Source organism: Chionomys nivalis, chromosome 5 (genome assembly GCF_950005125.1).
Source record: "Chionomys nivalis chromosome 5, mChiNiv1.1, whole genome shotgun sequence".
NCBI lineage: Eukaryota > Metazoa > Chordata > Mammalia > Rodentia > Cricetidae > Chionomys > Chionomys nivalis.
Genome location: NC_080090.1, coordinates 50,830,709 through 50,858,537, shown reverse-complemented (window position 1 = coordinate 50,858,537; position 27,829 = coordinate 50,830,709). Strand labels below are relative to the sequence as shown.

The 27,829-nt window shown below is 45.9% G+C and overlaps 2 protein-coding genes across 4 annotated transcripts in view; both read right to left on the bottom strand.

Annotated features, from left to right (window-relative positions):
* The window catches only part of Fam3d (FAM3 metabolism regulating signaling molecule D), a 108,854-nt gene extending 91,850 nt beyond the window's left edge, over window positions 1-17,004 (bottom strand). The window contains exon 1 of the mRNA XM_057769707.1: window positions 16,933-17,004. The gene's annotated coding sequence lies outside the window, so the exon portion shown is untranslated. The remainder of the gene's footprint in view (window positions 1-16,932) is intronic.
* Window positions 1-27,829, bottom strand: part of Cfap20dc (CFAP20 domain containing) — a 299,498-nt gene that overhangs the window by 77,637 nt on the left and 194,032 nt on the right. For 2 of the 3 annotated variants that reach the window (XM_057769704.1, XM_057769706.1), the window contains 2 exons: window positions 16,933-17,027; window positions 3,455-3,933 (listed from right to left, as the gene is read on the bottom strand). In XM_057769704.1, coding sequence (XP_057625687.1) covers window positions 3,821-3,933; window positions 16,933-17,027 — 208 coding nt within the window. In that variant the 3' untranslated portion in view covers window positions 3,455-3,820. Of the gene's footprint in view, window positions 1-3,454; window positions 3,934-16,932; window positions 17,028-27,829 lie in introns of those variants that run through there. The other variant, XM_057769705.1, reaches the window with a different exon arrangement.

Below are 27,829 nucleotides of genomic sequence, written 5' to 3'. Positions count from 1 at the left end.
ACTGTGCGAAAGGACCTTAACTTTCAAAAATGCGTGTCAAACAAACCCTCCCTTGTCCACTGCACAGCCACTATCATGTACACCATTATGGTGAGGCGAAGCTGACAGATACAGTACAAATGGTGAGGTTTGTTTGATATTCTTTAATTAAGATAATCTTTCTTCAGGAAGATACAAAGCAAAGCTGAGGGCAGTTTTAATTCCATCCCTTGACTTACTGATAGATCACGGAAACTCTTAATAGAAATTATATTTCATAATGGCATATTATCAGAAATTAACAAAAGTAATTTCCCCCTCTGGACTTTTTGGGCTAAATTCTCCCAGATGATTTTCAAAAACTGAAGTTCCCAAGAAGAGCAGTTCCCCAGTGCTTTTGGAAGAATCCACTATGGCAAATTAGAGATCATTTCTGATCTACGGGTTAAAGTATTGACAATACTTATTACTATTGGAGGCAAGCTTATATGCGTGGATCTTGCCAAGTTCAGCAGAAACAATGACAATGATGGGTTGAGCTGATAAAAACCAATCAATACCACTTCCCACACTTCACTTCTGCACCGCTTCACAGAATTACAGGTGATTAACTACAGAAGAATATGCCAGCAGTAAAAATTAGTGTTATCTCTGGCCCATGTTTATTGGCAATTTAATTCTTATAAGTCAAATTATTTTGACTTAATGTGATTCTAAATTATATTAAAACCACACAAACCAGAAGCAAAGTATTCATTAAGATGTAAAGGTGCAATATCCATGAAGAATGGACCTTCACTTAGATTTACCCTTTGTTAGAAGTTAACTGTGTTACCTACAGTTATATGTGTGCATAACTGAAAACGGGGGAGTGTTTCTTCAGCGTGGGTAATGGAGGTCTCAGCTGGGGAATATGGAGGTTTCAGTATTCCTGGTTTTGGATGAAAAGTGAGTCTGAAGAATGAACTTGTGGGCTGGCCAGGAGCCTGGGAAATATCTAGCACTATAAAAACCAAGCCGCAACATCCATTCTAACCTCTGCCAGCCTTTGTGTGGCTGCTTCTTCTGTGTTGGACATGAGCATGGCTGTCTTGAGTCAAGAGCGGCAGGAAAGTCAGGTGGAGAGTGAGAACCAGATTAGCATTTAAAGAAAAGCCATGGCAGAGAGAGAAAATCCCATCCACCACGGCAGCTGAATAGCAGATAGAGTACGAGCAAAACCAGCCATTTATACAATGACCTATAAAGGTCTCAGCCACTGGGAACACTGAGCCTTTGGCCTTTCCCCAACTCTGGCCCACTTCTACCCTGAGGACTGCTTTCCCCCTTTAGTAAATAATTTATTCTTCCGCTACTACCAATATATCTCCGTCCAGTTTCTTATTCTGGGCCAGAAGAACATGGAAATCCCAGTGGATGCCCATTGGACCCAGATCCCTGTCTATATCAGGAGAATCTGTGATCAGAACTTCAGGAAATCAGGCCAGTTAAGGTCTCCTTGGAGAGGAAGAGGGAAGACATAGCTTCCAGCCTTCCTGAGGCCCTACCCTTGCCCAGTCACACTGGACATGCAGAGCCGACTGCAGATAGGTAGCCTGGAGCAGCATAGCTCCCTGCAAGTGGCCACAGGGTCTATTGTAGTGCAATGTTTTCTGTGTTACCCTATTGTGGGTGGGACTCTTCAGTGGTGTAGCTGCCAGTAAGTTGCTCTGGGTCACCCATGTACCTGTAAGGACCCCACATATTTCATTGGTTCATTAAATTGGACTTTGCTGGAATCCTGTCTTTGGTTTGTCAGTGCCTTTCCTATCTAGGGTTAACAGATCTACTTTTTAAATTCTTCCTAAGAAAATTCAGGTGCTAAACAACCCCCCGCCCCCCCCCCCCCCAGATATACAGATACATACACACTCTCTCTCTCCTACCACACTCCCCAAATGGGAACCTCTCTATAAAGACAAATGACAATCCTGCATCTCTAGTGCCTCCCTGCTTTGAGCATGTACTTCTTCTCCACCCCCACTGTGTTTACTGATCTGGAATGAAGTTCTCTTCCTTGGCAGGCACACTGAGCAATGATGATCCTTGACTTAAAAGGGCTGTGAGCCCATCAAGTTTCCCATCTTACAACTGAGGGAAGGACCTGCAGCATAAAAGAGAAGGAGATGCTAACTATGCTCAATGTGAAAGAATCTCAGCACAGTGTTCCACTATTCTTGGGGTCCCATCTTAAATCTGCCTGGAAACCTGGAAGCACCCCATTTCGGGATACATGAGACATTCTATTCTTGGATCCTTACCCTCCTCCCTAACAAGCAGCTCATGTTGTGATGTACCTGCAAGTCCTAACTAACACAAGCTTTTGAAGGACATGGTCCACTCTGGTTGGCCTCAAGATGATTTCAAGTAGGTCAAGGCTTTTTAACCCCCATTTCAGTCTTGAAGCTCTTAATCAAGATAACCCCAATTTATGTGAGTATGGTGGTTCATGCCATCAATCCCAACATTCTGGAGGCTAGTTTGAGGCTAGCCTGGTCTACATAGTGTGAGTTCCAAGTCAGCCAGAGGGCTACATGGTGAGATCCTGTCTCAAAAAATAAAACGACTCAACCAAAACAACTCTAAATCTTTTGCACGCTCCATGAAGCCTTGTTTCATTCATTTTCATTTTGTAAACATGAAGATATTTGAGAGGCATTCATAACAAAGGTATAATTTGAGAAAAGGGATTAAAAGCTTATCAAGCACAAACATGGCTTTAAATAATGTATGATCCTTTGGGCACGAGCCCAACCTGCTTATGGAAAAAAGTTCTTATTTCCTCTCTCAAGCAATATTAAATGAAATCAGAGCACTGCTGTTAAATACAACTACACACCAATAACTTTTCATTTCTAACAGTACCTTTTCTTATTAAAAACCTCTATACAAAAAACAAAACACGCCTGTTAATAAGAACTTCTGCAGCTCAGTCTTAATGTACTTGGCACCCAATTCAAGGCCATCTACCTGAATGTAGGACACACACACTTCTTGCTTCGGGCTGCAAACAGAGCCTTAAAGACGAAAGAAAACCACCCAGGGTTCTCTAGGCACAGGCCACAGAAGCAGAGAGGTATGAAAGAGAGTTCAGATGGCAGCTCCCTGTTAGACCTCGATCCACAGAGCACGGGTATTAGAATTCAGAGATAAGTGGTCAGAGAGGAGCAAGAGCAAGCACAGTCTAACGATGTACAGTGCTGTGATCTCTGCAAATGTGGGAGATGCTAGGCTGGAGACATGGCCACACCCACACACACCCTGATCACAAAATATGACTAGCCCATGTTTCCTAGGAGAATGGGGAGCTGTCTAAGAATAATCGGGTAAAGGCAACAGTGTGTAAAAAAAGAAGTGGTCTTTTGACCACTGTACTTTATTTTTAATACAAACAGGCTATAAAAAGGTTTCAGACACCTTTAAAACAAGGATACACTCTCTGTAAGTGTATCAAGCCGTCATTTATTACAGATTAACACTGGAAAAATTTGAACAAGTGATTTTTAACTTGCTTATGTAACATAATGAGACTCAGAGGATGGGGATGAACAACTAGGAGCAATTTCAAAACCTAAGATCTGGGGTCTGTATGAATTCCTTCGCAAGTTTCAAAGTCTCACACGCAGCTACAAGGAGAATGCAGGCGTTCTCAACATTGGACCTTATTTACCAAGAACTTCTCTCCAATCCTTTGACTCCTTGGGCCCAACCACACGACATACAGGTCACATTCCCACTGTGGTTGTCATGCTGCGGTCATGTTCCATCTGCTATGGCTACTTTCTGCCCTGGGGGTGGGTAGCTACACCAACTCATAGTATTTCCCAGTCTGGGGGTCAAAGTAGCAGTTGAGACATGGGTCATACAACAGAGTCAGCACCTCCTCGTCTTCCTCTGCACTCAGGTCCTCTTCACCTGTGGGCCAGGGGAACCGGAAACACATTAGTTCTTGGCCTGCAGCAGAATTCCCAAAGTGCCACCCCAGAAGGGAGTCAAGGCAGCCGTCACCACCTTTTAAGAAACTTTCTCTATGCAGGCAAGGGCTAGGCTGGGAAGGAAGAAGAGGGTAAGAACTTGGATTCACAGGAGCAGGGTACATTTGAGAAGAAATGCCAGGGGCTCAAAAGGCCAGCAGCTCCACAGTGAAGTATAAAAAGCAAAGCAAACAGGGGGCTGGAGAGATGATTCAGAGGTTAAGAACACTGGCTGCTTTTTCAGAGGCTCCAGGTTTGATTACCAGCACCTGTATGACAGCTTGAACTTTCAATAGTAACACCAGTCCCAGGGCTCCCAACACCCATTTATGGCCTCCTTGGTACACAGTTATACACACATGGTACACAGTTATACACACAGATAAAACACTTACACATAAAATAAAATGAAAATAAAACCACAAAGCTAAATCAATATGGTATAGAGAAGAGTCTGAAGGAAAAAAATAATAAAATGGTGGAATCAAATGACCAAAGGGTCCCATGCATTAGGATCAAGAAATATTACATGATATCCAAATCTCAATTACCAACCACAGTTTTAAATTCCTACACATGTCAGAGCTGTGTCTAATGCAGAGCCATGTGAGTCCAGGTCAAAACAGAGAGTCTTTATTCATTATGTACCAAAAAGGCCACCAGACAACTATGCATTTAAATGACACCATTTGCAAAGCTAAGAACCATACACAGAAAACAGGTCAGGTGAGCTGTTGCTTTCTTTATGGTAGGGAGGCACAAGCTTGACGGGGATATAGACGATGGCTGAGTGGAGGGAACACGCATTTCCTAAATCATTAGTAGTTTCCATTAAGTAGTACGCAACTAAAAGTGTTCTACAAGAATACTTTCTGAGCTCCTTTGTGTGCCCAGTAGTGTAAAGGACTTTGGTATTTGAAAGAGAGTTCTGTTTCCTTCACAAAGTCTGTGTCTTCACTTCTGAGTACAAAGGATGAGGTCAGGCTCAGAGGAGTTGGTTAAGACATTTTTCTCTTTATTTGCTTAGCCCACTAAGAATCAAAGACAAGTGGGCCATGAATTCATCAAGATTGACTTCCAAAAGGCTTTGGCAGTGAGCATGAGAAAAAGATCTGTAAATGACAAAGGTTCAGTAAAAACCGTGCACGGTTCATGGGTGTGTGCAAGCGTGAGTGCGTGTGCACTAAATGGAGGCTAAAGATGAATGCCTGATGCCATGCTCAACTGTTTTCTGTCTTATTTTTTGAGACGATATCCTTCACAGAACGTCACTGATTTGGCTAGACTGACTGACCAATGAGTTTCATGGATCCACTCATCTCCACCCTCCCAGCGCTGCGATCAGAGGCGTGAATCCCGTTCTTGTCTTTTATGTGAGCGTTGGGATCTGAACTCAGGTCTTTGTGCTTGTGTGGCAGGCACTTTATTGACTGAGCTATTTTCCCAGTCCCTAAAATTGTTTGTTGAAGGCAGAAATAAAAGCTCCATAAACAATCATGGCAGGGTAGAATAGGCAGATGTCCATTAGGGTTTCCATTTTGCAGATGAGGAAGCCACGGCCTGCAAAAGGAAACAGCTGGCCTGAGGTTGCCTGGTGCTGATTCAGAGGCAGAGCTTGGGACAGAGTCAAGTGATGAGGCATAAGCTCAGTGTCCCTTCTATATACCTTTGCGAATTAACTGATAGGCCATTTGTCTGAGTTTGTTCCTGTGCCCTGGGTTCCTACCTCTTAAGCCCCATCTCAGTGTATAAACAAACAGGACTTGATCCCTGTAACTGAGAAACTATCTAATCATCTTTGAATTGCCTTCCCCTTAAGTCAACCATGGTTACCTTTCTGGTCTGGCTTCCCAGGACACATGTCACAGCTTCTTTATTCTCTTGCCCTCACTCGACCCCCTGGGCTGCAGATTGGTGGTGGCCAGTGCTTGAGTTCTCTCTGCTCATATAAACTCTTTAAAATCTTAATGTGCCCAAATTTAGCTTTTAACACTATGCTTGATGTTTCTGTGAAGGGTGTTGAATCACACATTTAATTGGGAATTTAAACATGAGATGGACTAGAAAAATGTAAAGGTGTCCTACATTTTCAAATATTAAATTTATAAGCAGAAGAAATTTGACTTTTCATATTTCAGAACCCACTGGTGAATATGACCGAGTCTATTGGGAGCCAGGGATAATGAGTTCCATAGACCCAAAGGGAAAGAGCAAGCTTGTAAAGGGGCATTAGCCCTTCCTATTTAAAGAGGAGGGTGGTATAGGCATGAGTCGTTCAGAGGATTTCAAGGAGGCAAGAGGCTTTTGGCTTCTATTTTGGCTCAGAACAAGGAGGTATTCTCTTAGCATTAGAACTGACGGTAGATGGAAATATGTTTTGGGAGGGCCAAGGCCAGAGCTAAACTTGTATAGGATTTTGGGGGTGAATCTACACAGCACAAAGGACCACATCCATGACTCCTCTGATGGATGATCTTCGGTAACCTTGACTACCAGGGTTTACATTCTTGAAGTGCCACAAAACTTTGTTATCAACCACATTGGATTAGTAGTGGTAGCCAACCTGGGTACTTGGCACAATTTTTAATGAACAGAATCTCCGAAGGAGTGTTGCCTTCTCCTTATTTCTTTTGTTGCATTAAAGATGGCCTCTGAGGCCCTGCTTCTGTCCCATTTCCTTCTTGTGGAGAGGCTGAAAGTTGTGTTCCAATGGATGGGACTTACGCATACAAACAAGGCAGCTGCAGAAGGTTAATAGGAGTTAACAGGGTGTTGCTTCTCCAGAAGGGCTAAAAGTACCCATGATTTCCAAATTCCAGCATCCCTGGTGATAGGGATGGCTGCCTAAATGGTGACTTGCTGAGTCCATTTGCCTTTTGGAACCTTGATTTCACTGGTTGTGGTCTTTATCACAGCAACAGAACCATAACTAAGACACTCATCATTACGGGAAACACAGGCTATTGGACATGGACACGCAAGGAGTAGATCCCCGATAGCTTAATTCGTCCCCCAGATTGTATCTGCTTGATCTTTACCTCCGATAGGGAAAATCAGTACAGTGGGTGTGGATGAAATCAGAAGTTCCCAATGAGTTTATATAGGACAGGAAGACAAATTCATCTTTGATTAAGTCCTTAGACCAAAAACCGTTTGCTTCAAAGAGGAAAACTAATTTTTCTATTAAATACAACATGAAAGTCATAAGCCACAAGGTTAATGATGAATCATAAGTGCTTGCAGATTTGCCATCTAATTTTTAGTTTTTACTAATGCATTGATTAGACCAACCTTGAACTCAAAAGAACAGTGGCCTGTGTAGTTGTTCAGTGTATTCTGTGGCTGCACTAACAACAATGACAATGTAAGCCCGTGCTGTTACACTGGGAAACTCAATACCTTGGACAACCAGCTGGGGGTCTGTCTTTCTTTTTTTCTCTTTTTGTGTGAGTAAATATACATATTTAGAAAGCTTCTATAACACTATTTCCATATCACATTTCCCTTTTTATTTTAAATATTTTATTCATTTTACATGCCAACCACAGTGCCCCTCTCTCCCCTCCTCCCTTCCATCTTTCCTCCCCACTACCCTTCCATCCACTTCTCAGGGAGGGTAAGGCCTCCCATGGAGGAGTCAACAAAGTCCGGCATATCAAGTTGAGGCAGGACCAAGGCCCTCTCCCTGCATCAAGGCTGAACAAAACATCCCACCATATAGAATGGGCTCCAAAAAGCCGGTTTATGCACCAGGGTAAATTCTAGTCTCACTGCCAGGGCCCCACAAACAGACCAAGCCACACAACTGTCACCCACATTCAGAGGGTGTAGTTTGGTTCCATACAGGCTCACAGCCTTTCAAGATGAAAATAAGCACTGTGGTGGCCTTTGGGTCTTTATCGCCTGGGTCACTGCAAAGGGATCAAGGAAGGTCTGGATCATTAGCAGAGCTCTCCCTACACACTGCAGAGAGGCCAAAGCACTTACTGCTGTACAAACGTACTCATCTTGACACGTACACCCACAGAGTGGGAGCTTCATGCATTAGAATCATGGGCCTCACACAATCTTGTGAGTTTTAGTACCAAGGCTTAAAGGGATGAATTTTAAAACTACCAACAATGGTATTTGTACAAAAATTGGGTGAGCTTATGTATAATTTTACATTGAAATAAGTACTTTAAACTTGCATAAAAGGTTTTATTTTCATTGTAATTTAATTTCTGAGGCCTCCAACTTAATCATTTTGCCATAGGAATCTCTGTGTAATGAAATTATAATATCATTAAGCAATTGCCACCATGATGTCAAGTGTTGGGGAATGTTTTGAAAGGTAATTATCCTGCGTGGGTATGGGGTAATTTTCAATTATATTCTCGGATACTGCAGAGTTTTAAATTTTTTTCCCTTAAAATGCTAAATTGCTCTATTTAAAGACTGGATATAGAAACTCCAAAAGGACAAATTAACAAATAAACCCATTTTCTGCTCCAGGTTCAGAGCATCTGGACAGGCATCCAAATTACATTTTTACTCTTCTCCCTATAACAAAGCCATTTCTACTGAAATAAAATTACCTTTCCGATACTAATCTATTTACAAACTTTCAGCCTCATCTACTTTGAAATTGGTTAGCAGCAATAACAGAAGAAAACCTGGCAGACCGAAGTAGCAATGTTTGCTGCCCTCCCTCAGTCAGATCAGCTCGGGTAAATGACCCCTCGAGTTCACCTTTGAGAGCCAATTAATAAGACTGTTTAATTATCTATATTTAATGCATTTTAACTGTGGATAATAGAAAACCTGTATGTGCAAGTTAAGGCTTAATGTTTGACAATGAATGAAGGGCACCACTTTATCAGGCTTACAATCTCGGAATCAAGACACTCGACTTGATTTTCGATTTTCTGATGTTGCCTCTAGAATTAAAAAAGTATGCATTTCCCTCCTACAGATAGCAAGGAATGACTGACTGTACTTTTATGTGCATACTAATATACTATTGTTTAAGTGATTCACCAGTGGGGTGGTCACTGTGTGGAGCAGTATGCCTGAGAATCAATAAAGATGACATCTGAGATAAGGCTCTGCTGAACACCAGCTGCCTGGACAGTCTTTCTACCAGCATACTTCGGGGCAGAGGGAGCGCGGGGGGGGGGGGGGGGTTGGGAGGTGGCGGGGGATGCTCAACCACATTAGCGCCTATCTGGGAGATCCTACTGTGAACCACTCACTTTTGATCTTCTGCAGACTGATGCCGTCAGAGTGGAGGAGACTGAAGGCCAAGGGTGGAGTGGAAATGATGACAAGGCCCAGCTACTAGAAAGTTGTATTGTTTTTGGAAGGCAGACCACATGCCATGATTACAGGTCAGGTGCCACTGGGGACCAAATAGCCTTCATGTAGACAAGTGAAACTGCTTTATTTGAAAGATGTCATTAAAAGGCCGTAGTGAGGAACCTGGATGCTCAATTAGGGTTTATTGCAACTTGATTCCTTCCAGGTTTTCTCTATTGTAATTGCAAAGGTGGTTTGTCACATGTGAGGGAGGCTCCTAGCCAGACCACTGCAGCCTATAGAGGCCATGGCTTCACACGAGCGTGACTGGTCAGGTGCCCACACCAACCAACTGTGCATTCTCCTCCCTGCAAGGGCAGCTGGACTTCCATGCTGGACCTTGATCCTCTCTGGAGTACATGTGGTACCCCATAACAGGGATGGTTCTAGAAGAAGACTAGAGAGTTTTGGATTCAGCAATGTGTTTATGTTTCTATTAGAGAACTGAGTCATATTCCTGGAAGGAGAGCGCCCCTTTACAATAGTGAGCTGCTGCTGGACCAGAACCTCTGAGATCTACAGAGGAGACAGCTCTGACCCCTGAAAGAGATTTAAGAGAAACCATCTCTCTACCTCATGCTTAAGTTGGGAACAATACTAATTGGTTGCCTCACAGAAATGATGGGGACAGTCTTTTAGAATGTCATAAAAAAGACTATGGATCATTGAGCTGGGGGGATCTAAGTTGAGTACTAAGAGGGCTATTGAGAATTGGAGGGTGCAATCAGCTGGTAAAATGCTTGTCTGGTAAGTGTGAAGTCCAAATTTCATCCCTAAAACCTGTCATTTCAGTGTGTGGGAGGGGAAGACAAGCAGACCCTGGAACCTGCTGGCTAGGTTAGGCTATGTGGCAAGCTGAAAAACATGTCTCAATAAAAAAGATAGATGGCTCCTGAGGTATAATACCCAAGGATGACCTCTGACCCTACTCACCATAATCATGAAGAGAATATTGAATACAGAACGCCTCACAGGAAGGAGTTCACGAGATTAAAAGCTGTCGGAGTGGATCTGTCAGGTGTGTTCTTTCCCTAACCTCACCAGGTATGCTGTCGTGGGACTACAGTGTGGGTTCAGCTGCAGATGGTCAAACCTGTGACCCTGTGCTCCTTCACACTTGGGTGTAGGGGACAGGCTGCTCCTAACATCACTGACACGTAGGACACAGTGTCCTCCTGGACAGTGTTGGGGTAACACACAGAAACTTTCCAAGTCATTCAGAGAAACCAGCAGCACCTCACTAAGCTTCTAATACAGCCCAGCAATTCCTTTGTTTCCCGGCTTTCTCAAAGAGTGCTGCCCCGACAAGCCAACTACATTCCAGGGGAAGGACACACGTCTAAGATTATCTGGGCAGCACAAACTGGCCTTGGTGGGAATAAAAAGACACAAAGTTGGGTGGGAAGGGAAGTGAGCGGTGGATCTGGGAGAAGCTGTGGGAAGAAGGGTGGATATGATCAAAACTCATAAAATTCTCAAGGAACCTATAAAAAACAAAGATTATTACTGCCCCCTCCCCCGACAGAATACGTTTGTGATTCTGGAACTGAAATTAAAGTCAATTAACCTTTAAAAAAAGGACAGGGGTTTTGTTATACAGCGCCTGCTCACTGCTGTGATGATACAGTGTGCCACCAACCACCGCATCTGTAATCTGCTTTGCATTGTAAATAAATCCTAAGAAAACCCACAGGCTAGCTCACATTTCCCGGTGTCAACACTCATCTACTTAGCAGAACTTTCTGGACTGTTTACTATGTCCTGGACATCGCTGTAGGCACCAGGTACCATGGATGCTCGGTGAGGCAGAACTCTGAGACCCAGACTGCTAAGTGTGAAGCCATTGTGTCGCTGTAAACAGAACTATGAAAGAGCACATCTGTTGATGGGGAGCAGGCAGCCAGCTCCCCGCTCTGACTGGCTGGCCACAGGAGTCCTGAGGATTCTGTGAATTCTTTACCAGTAATCTGGATGTTGCATACAAAAAGCACTTGCTGCCTATTTGTGTCTTGTGGGAGATTGATGACTGTTTAAAGAAGCGGTCTGTGAGACGCTGCCGTAAGAATGAGCAGGAGTGTTATTTTTGAGACTCTGACTATGTCCCGAACCCCGTGGAAGGCCTTTCTTCCTTCTGGTTTTTGTGAACAGTGGAGAGGTCTACAGGCTGAAGAAGGAACTGATTATTATTCCATGTTGGGGCTGGTAGGCATGAATAATTTAAGGGTCATACCTGCAAAGGAACAAATGTCAAAAACAAATTGACAGCCATTTTTCCCGCAAAGTGCGGCTCATTTTCCAAAGGTCAGCTCAGTAGTTTTTTTGAGTAAGTTCTGAAATCTTCACTTCCCATTTTACATTTCACACAGGCTCCGAGAGAACACTGTTTTCAGAAGTGTTAAGGGCACTTGTGCTTGTGGTAATTGATAATCCACACGTGTTCTATAGCCTAGGAGGAACTCTGAAGAGCCAGACAGTTTGCCTACAGTAGGTGGCAGGATCAGAACAGAAGTCTGTGAACACAGCACTGGCTTTACCAGGTGCATGGGTCACTTAAGGCGGTGTTTATATACTGGAGATGGTCAGGCTGGCAGAACTGCCTGGGACTGACTCCTCTTGAATAAGGCAGGGAAAGGATCCTGGGGTTCCAGGGCCAGATGTAACTCATGTATTTCCTTTTATATGGCTTGGGTAAGTTTTCTAAGATTACACATTAGTCAGGTCATCATGCTGGCTACCTCTGGCTGCTCCTTCGGGGCAGGAGATGAGGTGGTCCGGTGCATTGCTGCACAGCCCAGAGGACTATGTGGAAGATGGGGGTGATAAAAGTACCATACTTTAGAGGCTATACACAAAGGCCCAGAACACAAAAAGATCACGCATTAGCTGTCATTTTTGTCCCAGAAGTGTCAAGATGAATGATCCCTTTTCTCCGTGGTTCCTACTTTAAATAAACAAACAACCAACAAAACAAAACACACACTTATAAATTATATAGTGGTTTATCACAGAGAAGCTGAGGTGGAGGAAGCCCACAGGCTGTGTCTGGAAATTTGATTTTTGGTAAGCCAATTACCTGTTAAGGCAAACAATGGGCTGACTGAACCAGTTTGCTGATTGGTCAGAGTCCCAGGGCAGGACTCCGAGACACTTAGTCTCCCCTGACCTCTTTTCTACACCGGCGTTCTGTGCGAGATTTCTTTCTTTCTTTCTTTCTTTCTTTCTTTCTTTCTTTCTTTCTTTCTTTCTTTCTTTCTTTCTTTTTTTTTTTTTCGAGACAGGGTTTCTCTGTGGTTTTGGAGCCTGTCCTGGAACTAGCTCTTGTAAACCAGGTTGGTCTCGAACTCACAGAGGTCCGCCTGCCTCTGCCTCCCAAGTGCTGGGATTAAAGGCGTGCGCCACCACCACCCAGCGCGAGATTTCTTTTGAAGGGAATTTTCACCACTTACACATAAAGTGTCAAGGCCACCATTTCATATTTGAATTTCAGAAGTCTTCCAGATGTATAAAATGCGGGATGAGGAAGCAAACCCAGGTTTACGTTTCTGTGAACTGCTCTGCATAGAATATGGAGACCCCAGTAATGCCAGGAACCGTACAGGGACCTGGGTCCTTGGGTCAGCAAACTGGCGGTCTCTGCTCATGCATGCTGAGGCCACTTGGGAAGAAAAAGAATAAATGATTAAACAAATCAAGATTTGATAGAGGGAGGGAGGGAGAGAGAGAGAGAGAGCAGATTGAATAGAACACTGGCATCACCGTAAGATTCTGGGCAGGCCATAAAGTAGCAGGTTACATGCAGAGACCTGGCTGTAGCAGTCTGGTCCTTGGGCCCAGCCTTGCCCTGGATCTCATCAACTGTGGTTCACCATTTTGAGTAAGAAGGGGTAAAAGAGTGGGCAGGTCCAAGGCTGACACAGTAGCCAGAAGCCTTATTCTTTCTGTGTGTCCTTAAAAATATAGCCCTGATTTAGCCCTGGAGACGGTTCATTTTTTTTTTTTTTTCCTGATAGATCAGGAACTCTCCAGAGATAGAAAGTCTTTTTCTTGATATCTGCTCCATAATGGCGGTATGAGGGCTTAGGTGCAATAACTGCATTTGAATGGCAACGGAAACCCAGGATGAACTCCCCATGACTGCTGCCAGGCCTCCCTCTTCTAGTGAGATGAACATTATTTTTCTTTGGCAAATGTTTTATAGGACTGGATGGAAACCCTATCTCAGTGCACCAGTGAAGTACAGATTGTGCTAGGCTGCCTAAAATCTCACTGTCCCCACGGAGAGATTAAACAAATAGGAAACAGTAGCTTTGATGGTATTAACTAGCTACAAACCAGTCAAGCATAGCACAGATGGTGAACAGACAGGAAACATTAGCTTCCAAGAAGAAGGGCAGTGGGCGATGAACTCTGAGGGTGACAGGCAGGAGTACTCGCCCTTGATCTGGTTAACCCGAGCCAGCATGTTGCTACAGCTCCCCGAGTCTGTGAAATTTGTCCTTAGTCCTGTTTACCTTCAGCATCATATAGCTCTCCCTGCCAGACTGAGTTGTGTTGTGGTGAGCTGAAGACACCCTTCTGGCCACTCATCACTAATACATATACCTCGTGCCTTTGCTCAAGGACTATGCTCCTGGTTTCTGTGGTTTATTTTGGACACTTAACATAATGTATTATTTGTGCCCTCACAGCAAGGTCTCCTCCTGACAGCCAAGATCCTATTTTTCTGTTATAAGTAATTATGAATGTACACCTCTAAAAACTTTCCCAATTTGAGGGGCACAATCTATTTCAGACAGTAAATCACAGAGACATCTCCATCCCTCGGGCAGCCAGAAAGTACAAGTCAGATATATGAGCTCTCACACGAATCCTCCACACCTGAAGAAAAACGGATGCTCCACTTCCTCCCTGGGGCAGCTGGGCAGCAGGGGACAGGCGACTCGGCACTTTTGTTGGAGCGATTTATATTAGTTTCACTTAAAAAAAAAAACGTTAGGTGTACTGTTCTTCCATCTTCAAAATTCAACTCTGAAAATTGCCCCAGAGAGTCCAATTGGAGGTCATTTATCACTTCAATTATGCACTCGAGTGAAGTAGAGTTCTCTCCCACCCCCGCCCTCTTATCCACTGTTTTCACGGGAGATTCTTTCTGTTTGCTTCTGTTTGGGGACAGAGTCTCATGTAGTACCAGCTGAGGATGACTTCCAACTCCTGATTGTCCATCTGTGCTTCTCAAGAGCTATGACTGCAGGTGTGTGTCCTCAAGCTAAGCAGATAACTTTCTTCTCCAGCCCAGAGATTCTCTAGTGTTCCTCTTTCAACCATTCCTGACATCCAGGATCCCTGCTCCTAACTAAAACCCCCTGGTTCATCTTCACAACTTCCCCATCACAGAGAATGAATGCTGAGGGAATTTTCATTCCAGGTTTCTATTGAAGACTGCACTGTTCTGCACTATGCCATGGCCTCACTTTAGGGAAAGGCTGCTCTCTGCATTAAGGAAAATGTGTACAGACAAAGTCATTCCACAATGGGGTCATGCAGTGAGACAGAAAAACGCAGGGATTTTGTTGTGGGAGTGTCATAGAGTGTGCTAAGTTACGTAAGCTAAGATGGCACAGCTGAATCACTTCATGTGTTTTCTGAAGGGATCAAAAAGCAGGACACAGAAGACAGATGAAGCTGCTGGCCTAGCATGGCATGTTGTTTTACAGTAAAAACTTTAGTAGGTAGGAGCACATTCTAAAACAATGATGAAAGCACAGTAGAGAAAGTACACATCACTAACAGTTTATTGTGGTGCACTGTGTATTGTGTGTATACGGACCATACTTTTTCTTTTGAGAAAAATATTTCTTTTTCATTTTTTATTTAAAATTTTTCTATTTATTATGCATACCAAGCACAGTTCCCCCTTCCTTTCCTTCTCCCAATTCCCCCACCTCCCTCCTCTCCCCCTATCCACTCCTCAGAAAGGGCAAGGCCTTCCATGGACACATCAACTGAGGCAGGGCCAAGCCCCTCCCCACTGCATTGAGGCTGAGAATGACATCCCACTATAGGGAATAGGCTCCAAAAACTACCTGAAACTGAGAAGCTTCTGTAAGGCAAAGGACACAGTGAATAAGACAAAACTACAGCCTACAGAATGGGAAAAGATCTTCACCAACCCCACATCTGACAGAGGGTTGATCTCCTAAATATAACAAGAACTCAAGAAACTAGACATCAAAATACCACATAATCCAATTCAAAAATGGGGTAGAGACCTAAGCAGAGAATTCTCAACAGAAGAATCTCAAATGGCCGAAAGACATTTAAGGAATTGCTCAACATTCTTAGCCACCAGGGAAATGCAAATCAAAACAACTTTGAGACAACATCTTATGATGTGGGATTTCATTGGTCAATAAAGAAACTGCCTTGGCCCATCTGACAGGGTAGAATTTAGGTAGGCGGAGTAAACAGAACAGAATGTTGGGAGGAAGAGGAAGTGAACTCAGATGCAGGGCAGCTCCTCTCGGGGCAGACACGATGAAGCAAGCCACCAGGTCAGACATGCTGAATCTTTCCCGGTAAGACTGGTGCTACACAGATTATTAGAGATGGGCTGATCGGGATATGAGAATTAGCCAGTAAGGGCTAGAGCTAATGGGCCAAGCAGTGTTTAAAAGAATACAGTTTTTGTGTTGTTATTTTGGGGCATAAGATAGCCAGGCGGCTGGGAGCTGGGAGCTGGGTGGCAGGAACGCCAGCCCACAGCTTCCACTACAATCTTACACCTGTCCGAATGACTAAGCTCAAAAACACTGATGACAGCTTATGTTGGAGAGGATGTGGAGTAAGGGAAACACTCCTCCATTACTGGTAGGAGTGCAAACTTGTACAGCCACGTTGGAAATCAGTATGGCAGTTGCTCAAAAAACTGAGAATGTGCTATACTTTTACCTATTTGTGGTCCAGCGGGTTATTTATATTAGCAATCCACAAAGGCAATGTGTCTTGCTGTGATGTGTGATGATGATGGATGACAGGGAACCAGGAAGGAGGAATTTCCTAGTTCCATTATAACCTTTGCAAACTGGTGTCATATGTGTGAGGTCCTGACCAAAACACCACCACACAGCACATGGATGCACCCCAGTGTTCCGAGAGCCCTGGACTGCATTCCTATCAGATCAGCTGCAGGGATTTGGCAGTCACTGTTCTCAGTGCTTCAAATATTACACCTCACTGAATCTTTACAAGAAAGTAGCATGTGGAGCTTTGTGCACACTGTGGTGCAGGCAAATAAAATTCACAGTGGTCACATAGCAGGAACTGGTATAGCTGGAAATCAGGTAGGGCTGATGTAGGCATCAAAGACACACCTACAACTGTGTCCTGCCCTGGGGTGAACTTTCAGAAGAATGGGGCTATTCCTCTCTGCAACCTACTTAGTGAAGAACTTCCTAAAAGATAAGGCGCAGGTGATCTAGGTTTGGATGCGCAAGTCTGTGAGGTCAGTGTGAAGGCAGTGACATCTCCGAGTAACCTATGTTCTTAATTTGTAGCACATCAATCACCTTTATGTTTTTCTGCATAGCATTTATTGTATCCTTACCTTGCATGCTCACACTTGCAGAGGACTCCTGGGGCTGCTCTGTCGGCTGCTGACTGGGAGGGACAATTGGTGGGCTCAGCATGTCCAACCAATCTCTATGGAGAAAAGAGAGCAGGTGAGCAACATAGCCACAACCCCATGCAGGGACTTGAAAGTTCCCCTTGGCTTTCATTTCTCTGGGGTTTACAAGAGACACTTTGTCTTCCTTCATGTTCCAGGAAGAAAAATGTTGAGAAATTAATATTCAGTTTTGTGATGAGGTTAATAAGGAGTTGATCACTTAACCAATGAGCTGCTTGATTATTTCCACAAGTTAAACTGATAACCATTTCTATTCATATCAATTGGGTATCCAATACCAAATAGTTAGCACTGAAAACATACATACAAGTAAGATTATGTAGACTGAATAGGTTATATTTAGGAATCTATATGCAAATACATATATGCATGTAACACTTGAAAAAAGAGAATTGAAATGAATTTGAAAGAGAGCAAGGAAGCAAGGAGAGGTATATGGGAAGGCTTGTAGGTAGGCAGGGAAGCGGGAAATGAGTTGCATTATAATCTCAAAAGTAAAAGTGATAAACACGATTACAAGTTTATTATTATTGCAAAGAAAATGTAGTATGTTTCCTTTAAAAAATTTATTTGTGTGTATATTGTGGAGGCCCAAAAAATGTGAGCCTATTTCCACCTTGTCTAAAGGTCAGAGAGTTTGAAGTTGTTCAATTGTTAACAACAATCAGGGCTGCACATCCCAAATCAGGATGTGGTCACTTGTTCTCTTGACATTAAGATGGCACACACAGCTAGGTCCACTCCACCCTGACAGATGATCAGGAAGTGCAAGCAAATACTTCGGCTCCTTCTTTTGAAATAGCGGGTTTGACTTTGGGAGTGGCTGCCTTCAGGATACTTGGTCTACGGTGGGTTCACTGCCTAAACAACAGAATGCTAAGGACTTGATGCCTCAAAGTATTGAAGCAAATTAACTGTTTAGCTGTAGTTGTATCAAGCTAAAGCAGTCTTTTGTCATCTTCCCCCTGTTGTATTGGGTACAAAAGGGTATGGAAAATTAAACGCAGATGATTTCGGTAATCACTGGAACTCCCTCTTGGTACAATTCTAAGTTTTCTGTTTTATTATTTTTCACATGTCCTCGTATATTTCTTTATATTTCACGTGTCTTCTTTGCCCCTACTCTGGCAAGTGGTATTTTTGTCGAGGCTGGTCCCTGACAGTATATGATGTGTGTGTGGAGCTCAGCGGACAATGTGTTGGGGTCAGTTCTCGTCTTCCCTTGCTATGGGTCCCCAGTATCAAATGCAAGTCCTCAGGCTTGGTGGCAAGTCCTTTATCCACCAAACCACCTCACCATTCTGTAGAACACTTTCCCCCCATAAGGAAACCGTTTCAGCAAATCAAAACAAATCCAGCAGAGATATGATGCTCTTTCTGATCCTGGGTGAGAAAGTTTGACACAATCGCGTGTGATGTGTCCGGGATGACAGTGTCCTTTACCTGAGTGTGTGGACCCACCTTTATTTCCCTTCCTCCTTCTCTCTCATAGACTCTTGCCCCCCACCCCTCCCCCACCAGATACCTAGGCAGTACAATTTAAGTGGTGCTGTCTAGAAGGCATGAATCAGAAGCATCTCATCCCTAAACCTGCTCCAGAGCTGCTTAGGTGGAAGTGGGCAGGTAGGGAAATAGAAAGGATTTTCTGATGTCAATCATACTTGCTGTAAGGATATTAGCACCCTATATTGTTTACCCCTTTCTTTTATGGCAATATTTTCTTTCTAAAGTATTTTATACTTTCTTTAATCTACAGTGGGAAGCAGTTCTAACTAGAAGCTGAAGAGCACCAGCTTTCAGACTAGTGCCAGATTTTTGCTCCCTACAGTAAGAGACTGGCCACTTCATGTTGCTGGACTCGACCTGTAGGAAGGAGAAAGACGGGAATGTTTCAGAGTTTTGCTTACAGATTTAGACCGAGCCCATTTGTCATGGATCTGGGTACAGAGCTATCACACAGCAAATTTCAGTGGCGATACTCTGGTCAAGGAAGCCTGTGCTGTGGCCTTACCTACGGTGATAAATCAAGGTGAGGATGTGGTCTTGCCAGAGTTAAACTGGTAAGAGATGCAGAATACTCAGTTGATTGCATAGTTACAAGCTACTATTCTCCTGGTGAAGAGGTATTTTAATGTAAAAATTCCTCAGTTCCTACTTGTAATATTGTAAAAGACTTTCAGTCATTGTTTACAGCTGTCCCTAGATTTTGGTGGCTGAAGTGAGCGAGGTGAGCATGTTGTGCAATTGAATTTCATAGTGACACACTATGGACACCAAGAGGATTTGTCAGAGACACTCAAGCTCATGGGACATTTCCTGATAAGTACCTTTTATTTACTCTATTTAATTATATCGTACCAAAAAATTCCCGTACTATAGAAAATCATAAGGTCATATACAAATTACCAGCCCAGGGACCTCATTACTTTTTTTTTTAATTTTCTTTTTCTTTCTTTCTTTCTTTCTTTCTTTCTTCCTTCCTTCCTTCCTTCCTTCCTTCCTTCCCTTTTCCTTCCTTCCTTCCTTCCTTCCTTCCTTCCTTCCTTCCTTCCTTCCTTCCTTCCTTCCTTCCTTCCTTCCTTCCGTCCTGGAACTAGCTCTTGCAGACCAGGCTAGCCTCAAACCAGAGATCTGCTTGTCTCTGCCTCCTGAGTGCTGGGATTAAAGGCGTGCACCACCACTGCCCAGTGGGACCTCATTTCTTAATAAAAGTGTTAAAAAACAGGTGAGCAGGAGAATGGTATCATCTGAAGACCCTCTTCCCATTTCTGATTTCTGACTAGGGACTCTCTACAGTGTGTGTGTGTGTGTGTGTCCTACTCTTGGTCTAGGAGATTTAGGTAATGTGAATTGTGGTTCCCATTTGAATGCTGGACCAATGACTTGATCTTATTTCCTTTCTACTGTAGGCGTGGACAATATATGGTCCTTTTGTGGTTAAAAATATCAAATTTAAAAAGAAATAACAAAAGGACTACAAAGATTTCTATATCTCATTTACTAAGATTTTTAGAAACCACTTCATTACATTATTAATCAATTGGTCCGCCAATCATGTTGTAAACTGTGGCCCATGGGCTAAGTCTATCTCACATCTGTTTTTGTATACTATGAAAACTAATTTAGCCATTTATATTTTCAATGACTAAATGGATATAATATTTCACAGCATATGAAAATTATCTGAAATTCAAAGTTCAGTGTCCACAAACGAGGCTTCATCAGATTACTGCCATGCTTGCATTCCAGGGATGTCTGCGGCTGCTTCTGTCTACTACGACAGGGTTAAATGTTCATTATCTGGTTCTTTACTAGAAACATTTGACGGCTACTCGTCTCTAACCAGAAGCACGGGCTGATTCCTGCACCATGTGCTCACTGTCTTCTCTGTCTTTTCTCATTAGTAACTCTCTCCTGACAAAGAGCAGCCTGCTCCCATTTTCCTCAGGGGATCGGGTTACAAACTCACAAAAAGTAACCACCATGCTAACTGCAACAAACACAGGTCATTTGAAAACAGACAAAACAATATAAGACAAACGAATATTCTACCCTAACGCACACCTGCTCTTTAGGGGTCTATACTTTCAGGGTTTTTTCCTTTAGTCAAAATATCATGCTCAAAATTTTCTTGAGCTAGCCTTCTCTGGTTCTCTTCAACGTGCTTGTATTGTTCATGGGATAGCCAATTGTCTGCTTCTGTTCATATTACGTTGTCAGGATTTCTCCCTCCATTTTCCTTGAGTTATATTAATTTTTCAAAATGTTGTTGAATAATAAAACATTAACAACTTTAAAATCAAAACACATGTTCTGAAAAAGTCAGATCCTTATATATATCCCTGCCGACTCTCCTCTCTGGTCTAGCTCCACCCACTCTGCTCTCCTCTCTGGTCTAGCTCCACCCACTCTGCTCTCCTCTCTGGTCTAGTCCCACCCACTCTGCTCTCCTCTCTGGTCTAGCTCCACCCACTCTGCTCTCCTCTCTGGAATAGCCCCACCCACTCTGCTCTCCTCTTTGGTCTAGCTCCACCCACTCTGCTCTCCTCTCTGGTCTAGCTCCACCCACTCTGCTCTCCTCTCTGGTCTAGCTCCACCCACTCTGCTCTCCTCTTTGGTCTAGCTCCACACACTCTGCTCTCCTCTCTGGTCTAGCTCCACCCACTCTGCTCTCCTCTCTGGTCTAGCTCCACCCACTCTGCTCTCCTCTCTGGTCTAGCTCCACCCACTCTGCTCTCCTCTCTGGTCTAGCTCCACCCACTCTGCTCTCCTCTCTGGTCTAGCTCCACCCACTCTGCTCTCCTCTCTGGTCTAGCTCCACCCACTCTGCTCTCCTCTCTGATCTACCCCACCCACTCTGCTCTCCTCTCTGGTCTAGCTCCACCCACTCTGCTCTCCTCTCTGGTCTAGCTCCACACACTCTGCTCTCCTCTTTGGTCTAGCTCCACCCACTCTGCTCTCCTCTCTGGTCTACCCCACCCACTCTGCTCTCCTCTCTGGTCTAGCTCCACCCACTCTGCTCTCCTCTCTGGTCGAGCTCCACCCACTCTGCTCTCCTCTCTGGTCTAGCTCCACCCACTCTGCTCTCCTCTCTGGTCTAGCTCCACCCACTCTGCTCTCCTCTCTGATCTACACCACCCACTCTGCTCTCCTCTCTGGTCTAGCTCCACCCACTCTGCTCTCCTCTCTGGTCTAGCTCCACCTACTCTGCTCTCCTCTCTGGTCTAGCTCCACCCACTCTGCTCTCCTCTCTGGTCTAGCTCCACCCACTCTGCTCTCCTCTCTGGTCTAACCCCACCCACTCTGTTCTCCTCTTTGGTCTAGCTCCACCCACTCTGCTCTCCTCTCTGGTCTAGCCACACCCACTCTGCTCTCCTCTCTGGTCTAGCTCCACCTACTATGCTCTCCTCTCTGGTCTAGCTCCACCCACTCTGCTCTCCTCTCTGGTCTAGCTCCACCCACTCTGCTCTCCTCTATGGAATAGCCCCACCCACTCTGCTCTCCTCTCTGGTCTAGCTCCACCCACTCTGCTCTCCTCTCTGGTCTAGCTCCACCCACTCTGCTCTCCTCTCTGGTCTAGTCCCACCCACTCTGCTCTCCTCTCTGGTCTAGTCCCACCCACTCTGCTCTCCTCTCTGGTCCAGTCCCACCCACTCTGCCCTCCTCTCTGGTCTAACTCCACCCACTCTGTTCTCCTCTCTGGTCTAGCTCCACCCACTCTGCTCTCCTCTCTGGTCTAGCCACACCCACTCTGCTCTCCTCTCTGGTCTAGCTCCACCCACTCTGCTCTCCTCTCTGGTCTAGCTCCACCCACTCTGCTCTCCTCTCTGGTCTAATCCCACCCACTCTGCTCTCCTACTGGAATAGCCCCACCCACTCTGCTCTCCTCTTTGGTCTAGCTCCACCCACTCTGCTCTCCTCTCTGGTCTAGCTCCACCCACTCTGCTCTCCTCTCTGGTCTAGCTCCACCCACTCTGCTCTCCTCTCTGGTCTAACCCCACCCACTCTGTTCTCCTCTCTGGTCTAGCTCCACCCACTCTGCTCTCCTCTCTGGTCTAGCCACACCCACTCTGCTCTCCTCTCTGGTCTAGCTCCACCCACTCTGCTCTCCTCTCTGGTCTAGCTCCACCCACTCTGCTCTCCTCTCTGGTCTAGCTCCACCCACTCTGCTCTCCTCTCTGGTCTAGCTCCACCCACTCTGCTCTCCTCTCTGGTCTAGCTCCACCCACTCTGCTCTCCTCTCTGGTCTAGCTCCACCCACTCTGCTCTCCTCTCTGGTCTAGCTCCACCTACTCTGCTCTCCTCTCTGGTCTAGCTCCACCCACTCTGCTCTCCTCTCTGGTCTAGCTCCACCCACTCTGCTCTCCTCTATGGAATAGCCCCACCCACTCTGCTCTCCTCTCTGGTCTAGCTCCACCCACTCTGCTCTCCTCTCTGGTCTAGCTCCACCCACTCTGCTCTCCTCTCTGGTCTAGTCCCACCCACTCTGCTCTCCTCTCTGGTTTAGTCCCACCCACTCTGCTCTCCTCTCTGGTCCAGTCCCACCCACTCTGCCCTCCTCTCTGGTCTAACTCCACCCACTCTGTTCTCCTCTCTGGTCTAGCTCCACCCACTCTGCTCTCCTCTCTGGTCTAGCCACACCCACTCTGCTCTCCTCTCTGGTCTAGCTCCACCCACTCTGCTCTCCTCTCTGATCTAGCTCCACCCACTCTGCTCTCCTCTCTGGTCTAGCTCCACCCACTCTGCTCTCCTCTCTGGTCTAGCTCCACCCAGTCTGCTCTCCTCTTTGGTCTAGCTCCACCCACTCTGCTCTCCTCTCTGGTCTAGCTCCACCCACTCTGCTCTCCTCTCTGGTCTAGCTCCACCCACTCTGCTCTCCTCTCTGGTCTAGCTCCACCCACTCTGCTCTCCTCTCTGGTCTAGTCCCACCCACTCTGCTCTCCTACTGGAATAGCCCCACCCACTCTGCTCTCCTCTTTGGTCTAGCTCCACCCACTCTGCTCTCCTCTCTGGTCTAGCTCCACCCACTCTGCTCTCCTCTCTGGTCTAGCTCCACCCACTCTGCTCTCCTCTCTGGTCTAACCCCACCCACTCTGTTCTCCTCTTTGGTCTAGCTCCACCCACTCTGCTCTCCTCTCTGGTCTAGCCACACCCACTCTGCTCTCCTCTCTGGTCTAGCTCCACCCACTCTGCTCTCCTCTCTGGTCTAGCTCCACCCACTCTGCTCTCCTCTCTGGTCTAGCTCCACCCACTCTGCTCTCCTCTCTGGTCTAGCTCCACCCACTCTGCTCTCCTCTCTGGTCTAGCTCCACCCACTCTGCTCTCCTCTATGGAATAGCCCCACCCACTCTGCTCTCCTCTCTGGTCTAGCTCCACCCACTCTGCTCTCCTCTCTGGTCTAGCTCCACCCACTCTGCTCTCCTTTCTGGTCTAGTCCCACCCACTCTGCTCTCCTCTCTGGTCTAGTCCCACCCACTCTGCTCTCCTCTCTGGTCCAGTCCCACCCCCTCTGCCCTCCTCTCTGGTCTAACTCCACCCACTCTGCTCTCCTCTCTGGTCTAGCTCCACCCACTCTGCTCTCCTCTTTGGTCTAGCTCCACCCACTCTGCTCTCCTCTCTGGTCTAGCTCCACCCAGTCTGCTCTCCTCTTTGGTCTAGCTCCACCCACTCTGCTCTCCTCTCTGGTCTAGCTCCACCCACTCTGCTCTCCTCTCTGGTCTTGCTCCACCCACTCTGCTCTCCTCTCTGGTCTAGCTCCACCCACTCTGCTCTCCTCTCTGGTCTAGTCCCACCCACTCTGCTCTCCTACTGGAATAGCCCCACCCACTCTGCTCTCCTCTCTGGTCTAGCTCCACCCACTCTGCTCTCCTCTCTGGTCTAGCTCCACCCACTCTGCTCTCCTCTCTGGTCTAGCTCCACCCACTCTGCTCTCCTCTCTGGTCTAACCCCACCCACTCTGTTCTCCTCTTTGGTCTAGTTCCACCCACTCTGCTCTCCTCTCTGGTCTAGCCACACCCACTCTGCTCTCCTCTCTGGTCTAGCTCCACCCACTCTGCTCTCCTCTCTGGTCTAGCTCCACCCACTCTGCTCTCCTCTCTGGTCTAGTCCCACCCACTCTGCTCTCCTACTGGAATAGCCCCACCCACTCTGCTCTCCTCTTTGGTCTAGCTCCACCCACTCTGCTCTCCTCTCTGGTCTAGCTCCACCCACTCTGCTCTCCTCTCTGGTCTAGCTCCACCCACTCTGCTCTCCTCTCTGGTCTAACCCCACCCACTCTGTTCTCCTCTTTGGTCTAGCTCCACCCACTCTGCTCTCCTCTCTGGTCTAGCCACACCCACTCTGCTCTCCTCTCTGGTCTAGCTCCACCCACTCTGCTCTCCTCTCTGGTCTAGCTCCACCCACTCTGCTCTCCTCTCTGGTCTAGCTCCACCCACTCTGCTCTCCTCTCTGGTCTAGCTCCACCCACTCTGCTCTCCTCTCTGGTCTAACCCCACCCACTCTGTTCTCCTCTTTGGTCTAGCTCCACCCACTCTGCTCTCCTCTCTGGTCTAGCCACACCCACTCTGCTCTCCTCTCTGGTCTAGCTCCACCCACTCTGCTCTCCTCTCTGGTCTAGCTCCACCCACTCTGCTCTCCTCTCTGGTCTAGCTCCACCCACTCTGCTCTCCTCTCTGGTCTAGCTCCACCCACTCTGCTCTCCTCTCTGGTCTAGCTCCACCCACTCTGCTCTCCTCTATGGAATAGCCCCACCCACTCTGCTCTCCTCTCTGGTCTAGCTCCACCCACTCTGCTCTCCTCTCTGGTCTAGCTCCACCCACTCTGCTCTCCTCTCTGGTCTAGTCCCACCCACTCTGCTCTCCTCTCTGGTCCAGTCCCACCCACTCTGCTCTCCTCTCTGGTCCAGTCCCACCCCCTCTGCCCTCCTCTCTGGTCTAACTCCACCCACTCTGTTCTCCTCTCTGGTCTAGCTCCACCCACTCTGCTCTCCTCTCTGGTCTAGCTCCACCCACTCTGCTCTCCTCTCTGGTCTAGTCCCACCCACTCTGCTCTCCTACTGGAATAGCCCCACCCACTCTGCTCTCCTCTTTGGTCTAGCTCCACCCACTCTGCTCTCCTCTCTGGTCTAGCTCCACCCACTCTGCTCTCCTCTCTGGTCTAGCTCCACCCACTCTGCTCTCCTCTCTGGTCTAACCCCACCCACTCTGTTCTCCTCTTTGGTCTAGCTCCACCCACTCTGCTCTCCTCTCTGGTCTAGCCACACCCACTCTGCTCTCCTCTCTGGTCTAGCTCCACCCACTCTGCTCTCCTCTCTGGTCTAGCTCCACCCACTCTGCTCTCCTCTCTGGTCTAGCTCCACCCACTCTGCTCTCCTCTCTGGTCTAGCTCCACCCACTCTGCTCTCCTCTCTGGTCTAGCTCCACCCACTCTGCTCTCCTCTCTGATCTACCCCACCCACTCTGCTCTCCTCTCTGGTCTAGCTCCACCCACTCTGCTCTCCTCTCTGGTCTAGCTCCACCCACTCTGCTCTCCTCTCTGGTCTAGCTCCACCCACTCTGCTCTTCTCTCTGGTCTACCTCTACCCACTCTGCTAAGAGTAATGTTTTGCTTGCAAAAGAAAATCCAAGCATACTTTCTCCCCCTTTTTTAAAAATTGAGTTTATAATTCATTACAACAGTTTCCCCTCCCCTGTCTTCCTCTAAATCCTCCCATATATTCAACCGTACTCTCCTCCAAATTCAAGACCTTTTTAAAAACTATTACAGCAATAAGTATGTATATCTATAAACATATATTCCTTAAAAAAAATCCCCTCATTCTCCAGCAAAAGTAGCATGCTATAGTTAATTCTTTTGTAGTTTCTTTCTTTTTTATTTAAGAGCTGGTGATGTATCCTCGAAACTCTCCCACACGTTTATACAGCTCTTCCTTAGGCTTTGTAACAGCTGCACAGTGCGTCGTCACGTGGGTTTACTGCCATTTATGCCAGCCCCAGCCTACATTTGGGCATGGTTTCAATGCCTGTTGCTGCAAAGAGCACTGGAGGGAAGAATCTTTGGGATCACCTCTCTTCTACCGACTTGGAGGTGTGTCTCCAAGGTAAGTTCCTATCAGTGAGATTCTTGGAACAAAGGCAAACTTGGTGTTGTTAGACACTGACAAATTCCCGCAACACCCATCTGCTTTCTCATCAGCAATGTGTGAGAGTCATGGTTTCCTCAGAGCAAAAATATGGACATCAAGTGGAGTTGTAAGTTCTCCCCATGTGATCTGTGAACACTGCTCTCATAAGGGAGCTTTGATTTGTCTTAATTCTCAGTATAGGTGGATTTGATTGCATTTTCATAGTTAAGGCCATTTGATGAACACACACATGTATACATATATATATATATGCATGTGGTTGCATTTATGCATTATATATGTATCAATCTACCCATACATTCATGTCTTTTTCACCTTATAGTTTCTCTATTTTTGTTTGGCCATTTGTCTTTGCTTTGGCTTTTCTCCCCTCTATATAAATATATTTTATTTGCATGTAGTCAAATGTATCATTTTTTGGCATCCATATTGAGAGTCATAGTTAGAAAGCCTTTCCCTACAACCACATTTTATAGACGTACACCCATATTTTCTTCTTGTTATTTGTGGTGGGTGTCTATTCTGGAGTAAGGTACACACAACATTAGCTTTCTCAGTGGCTAGGATTCTAGTGCCAATATGTATTATTTTAACACTGATTTAGATTACATTTGTGGTGATTTGAATGAGATGCTACCCACAGGCTATGGCTCTGGGTCCTCAGTTAGCGGCATTATCTGGGGAGGTGTGGCCTTGCTGAAGGATGTAGGTCACTAAGGGTGGGTTTGAGAGTTTGAAGCCTCTCACCATTCTGAGTTTGCTCTTTGTTCTTCCGTTTTGTGGTCTGAGATGTGAGCCCTCAGTTCTCAGTTGCTGCTCCAGTCCCCATGCCTGCCTGGTGCCACTCTTTCCCATGGTGACCATGGTGGACTCTGATTACTCTGCAAGCCCCAGATAAACCCTTTCTTCTGTAAGCTGCCCTGGTCATGATGTTCTATCATAGACAGAAAAGTAACTAATATATTATGCAATTAAAATTTTAATTAAAGTAACTCTTTTGTTTGACTTTTTCCCGGGCAAGTCATTTATGAATTATAATTTAAAAAGAGGTTTGCATATTAACTAAACATGGGCTAAATAAAATCAACCAGCACCTTTTCTTGAAATACCATGAATCTCTCAAGTGGAAGGAGAGGATGTAGCACTGTGCCCATTTATGCCCCGGGATAGTCA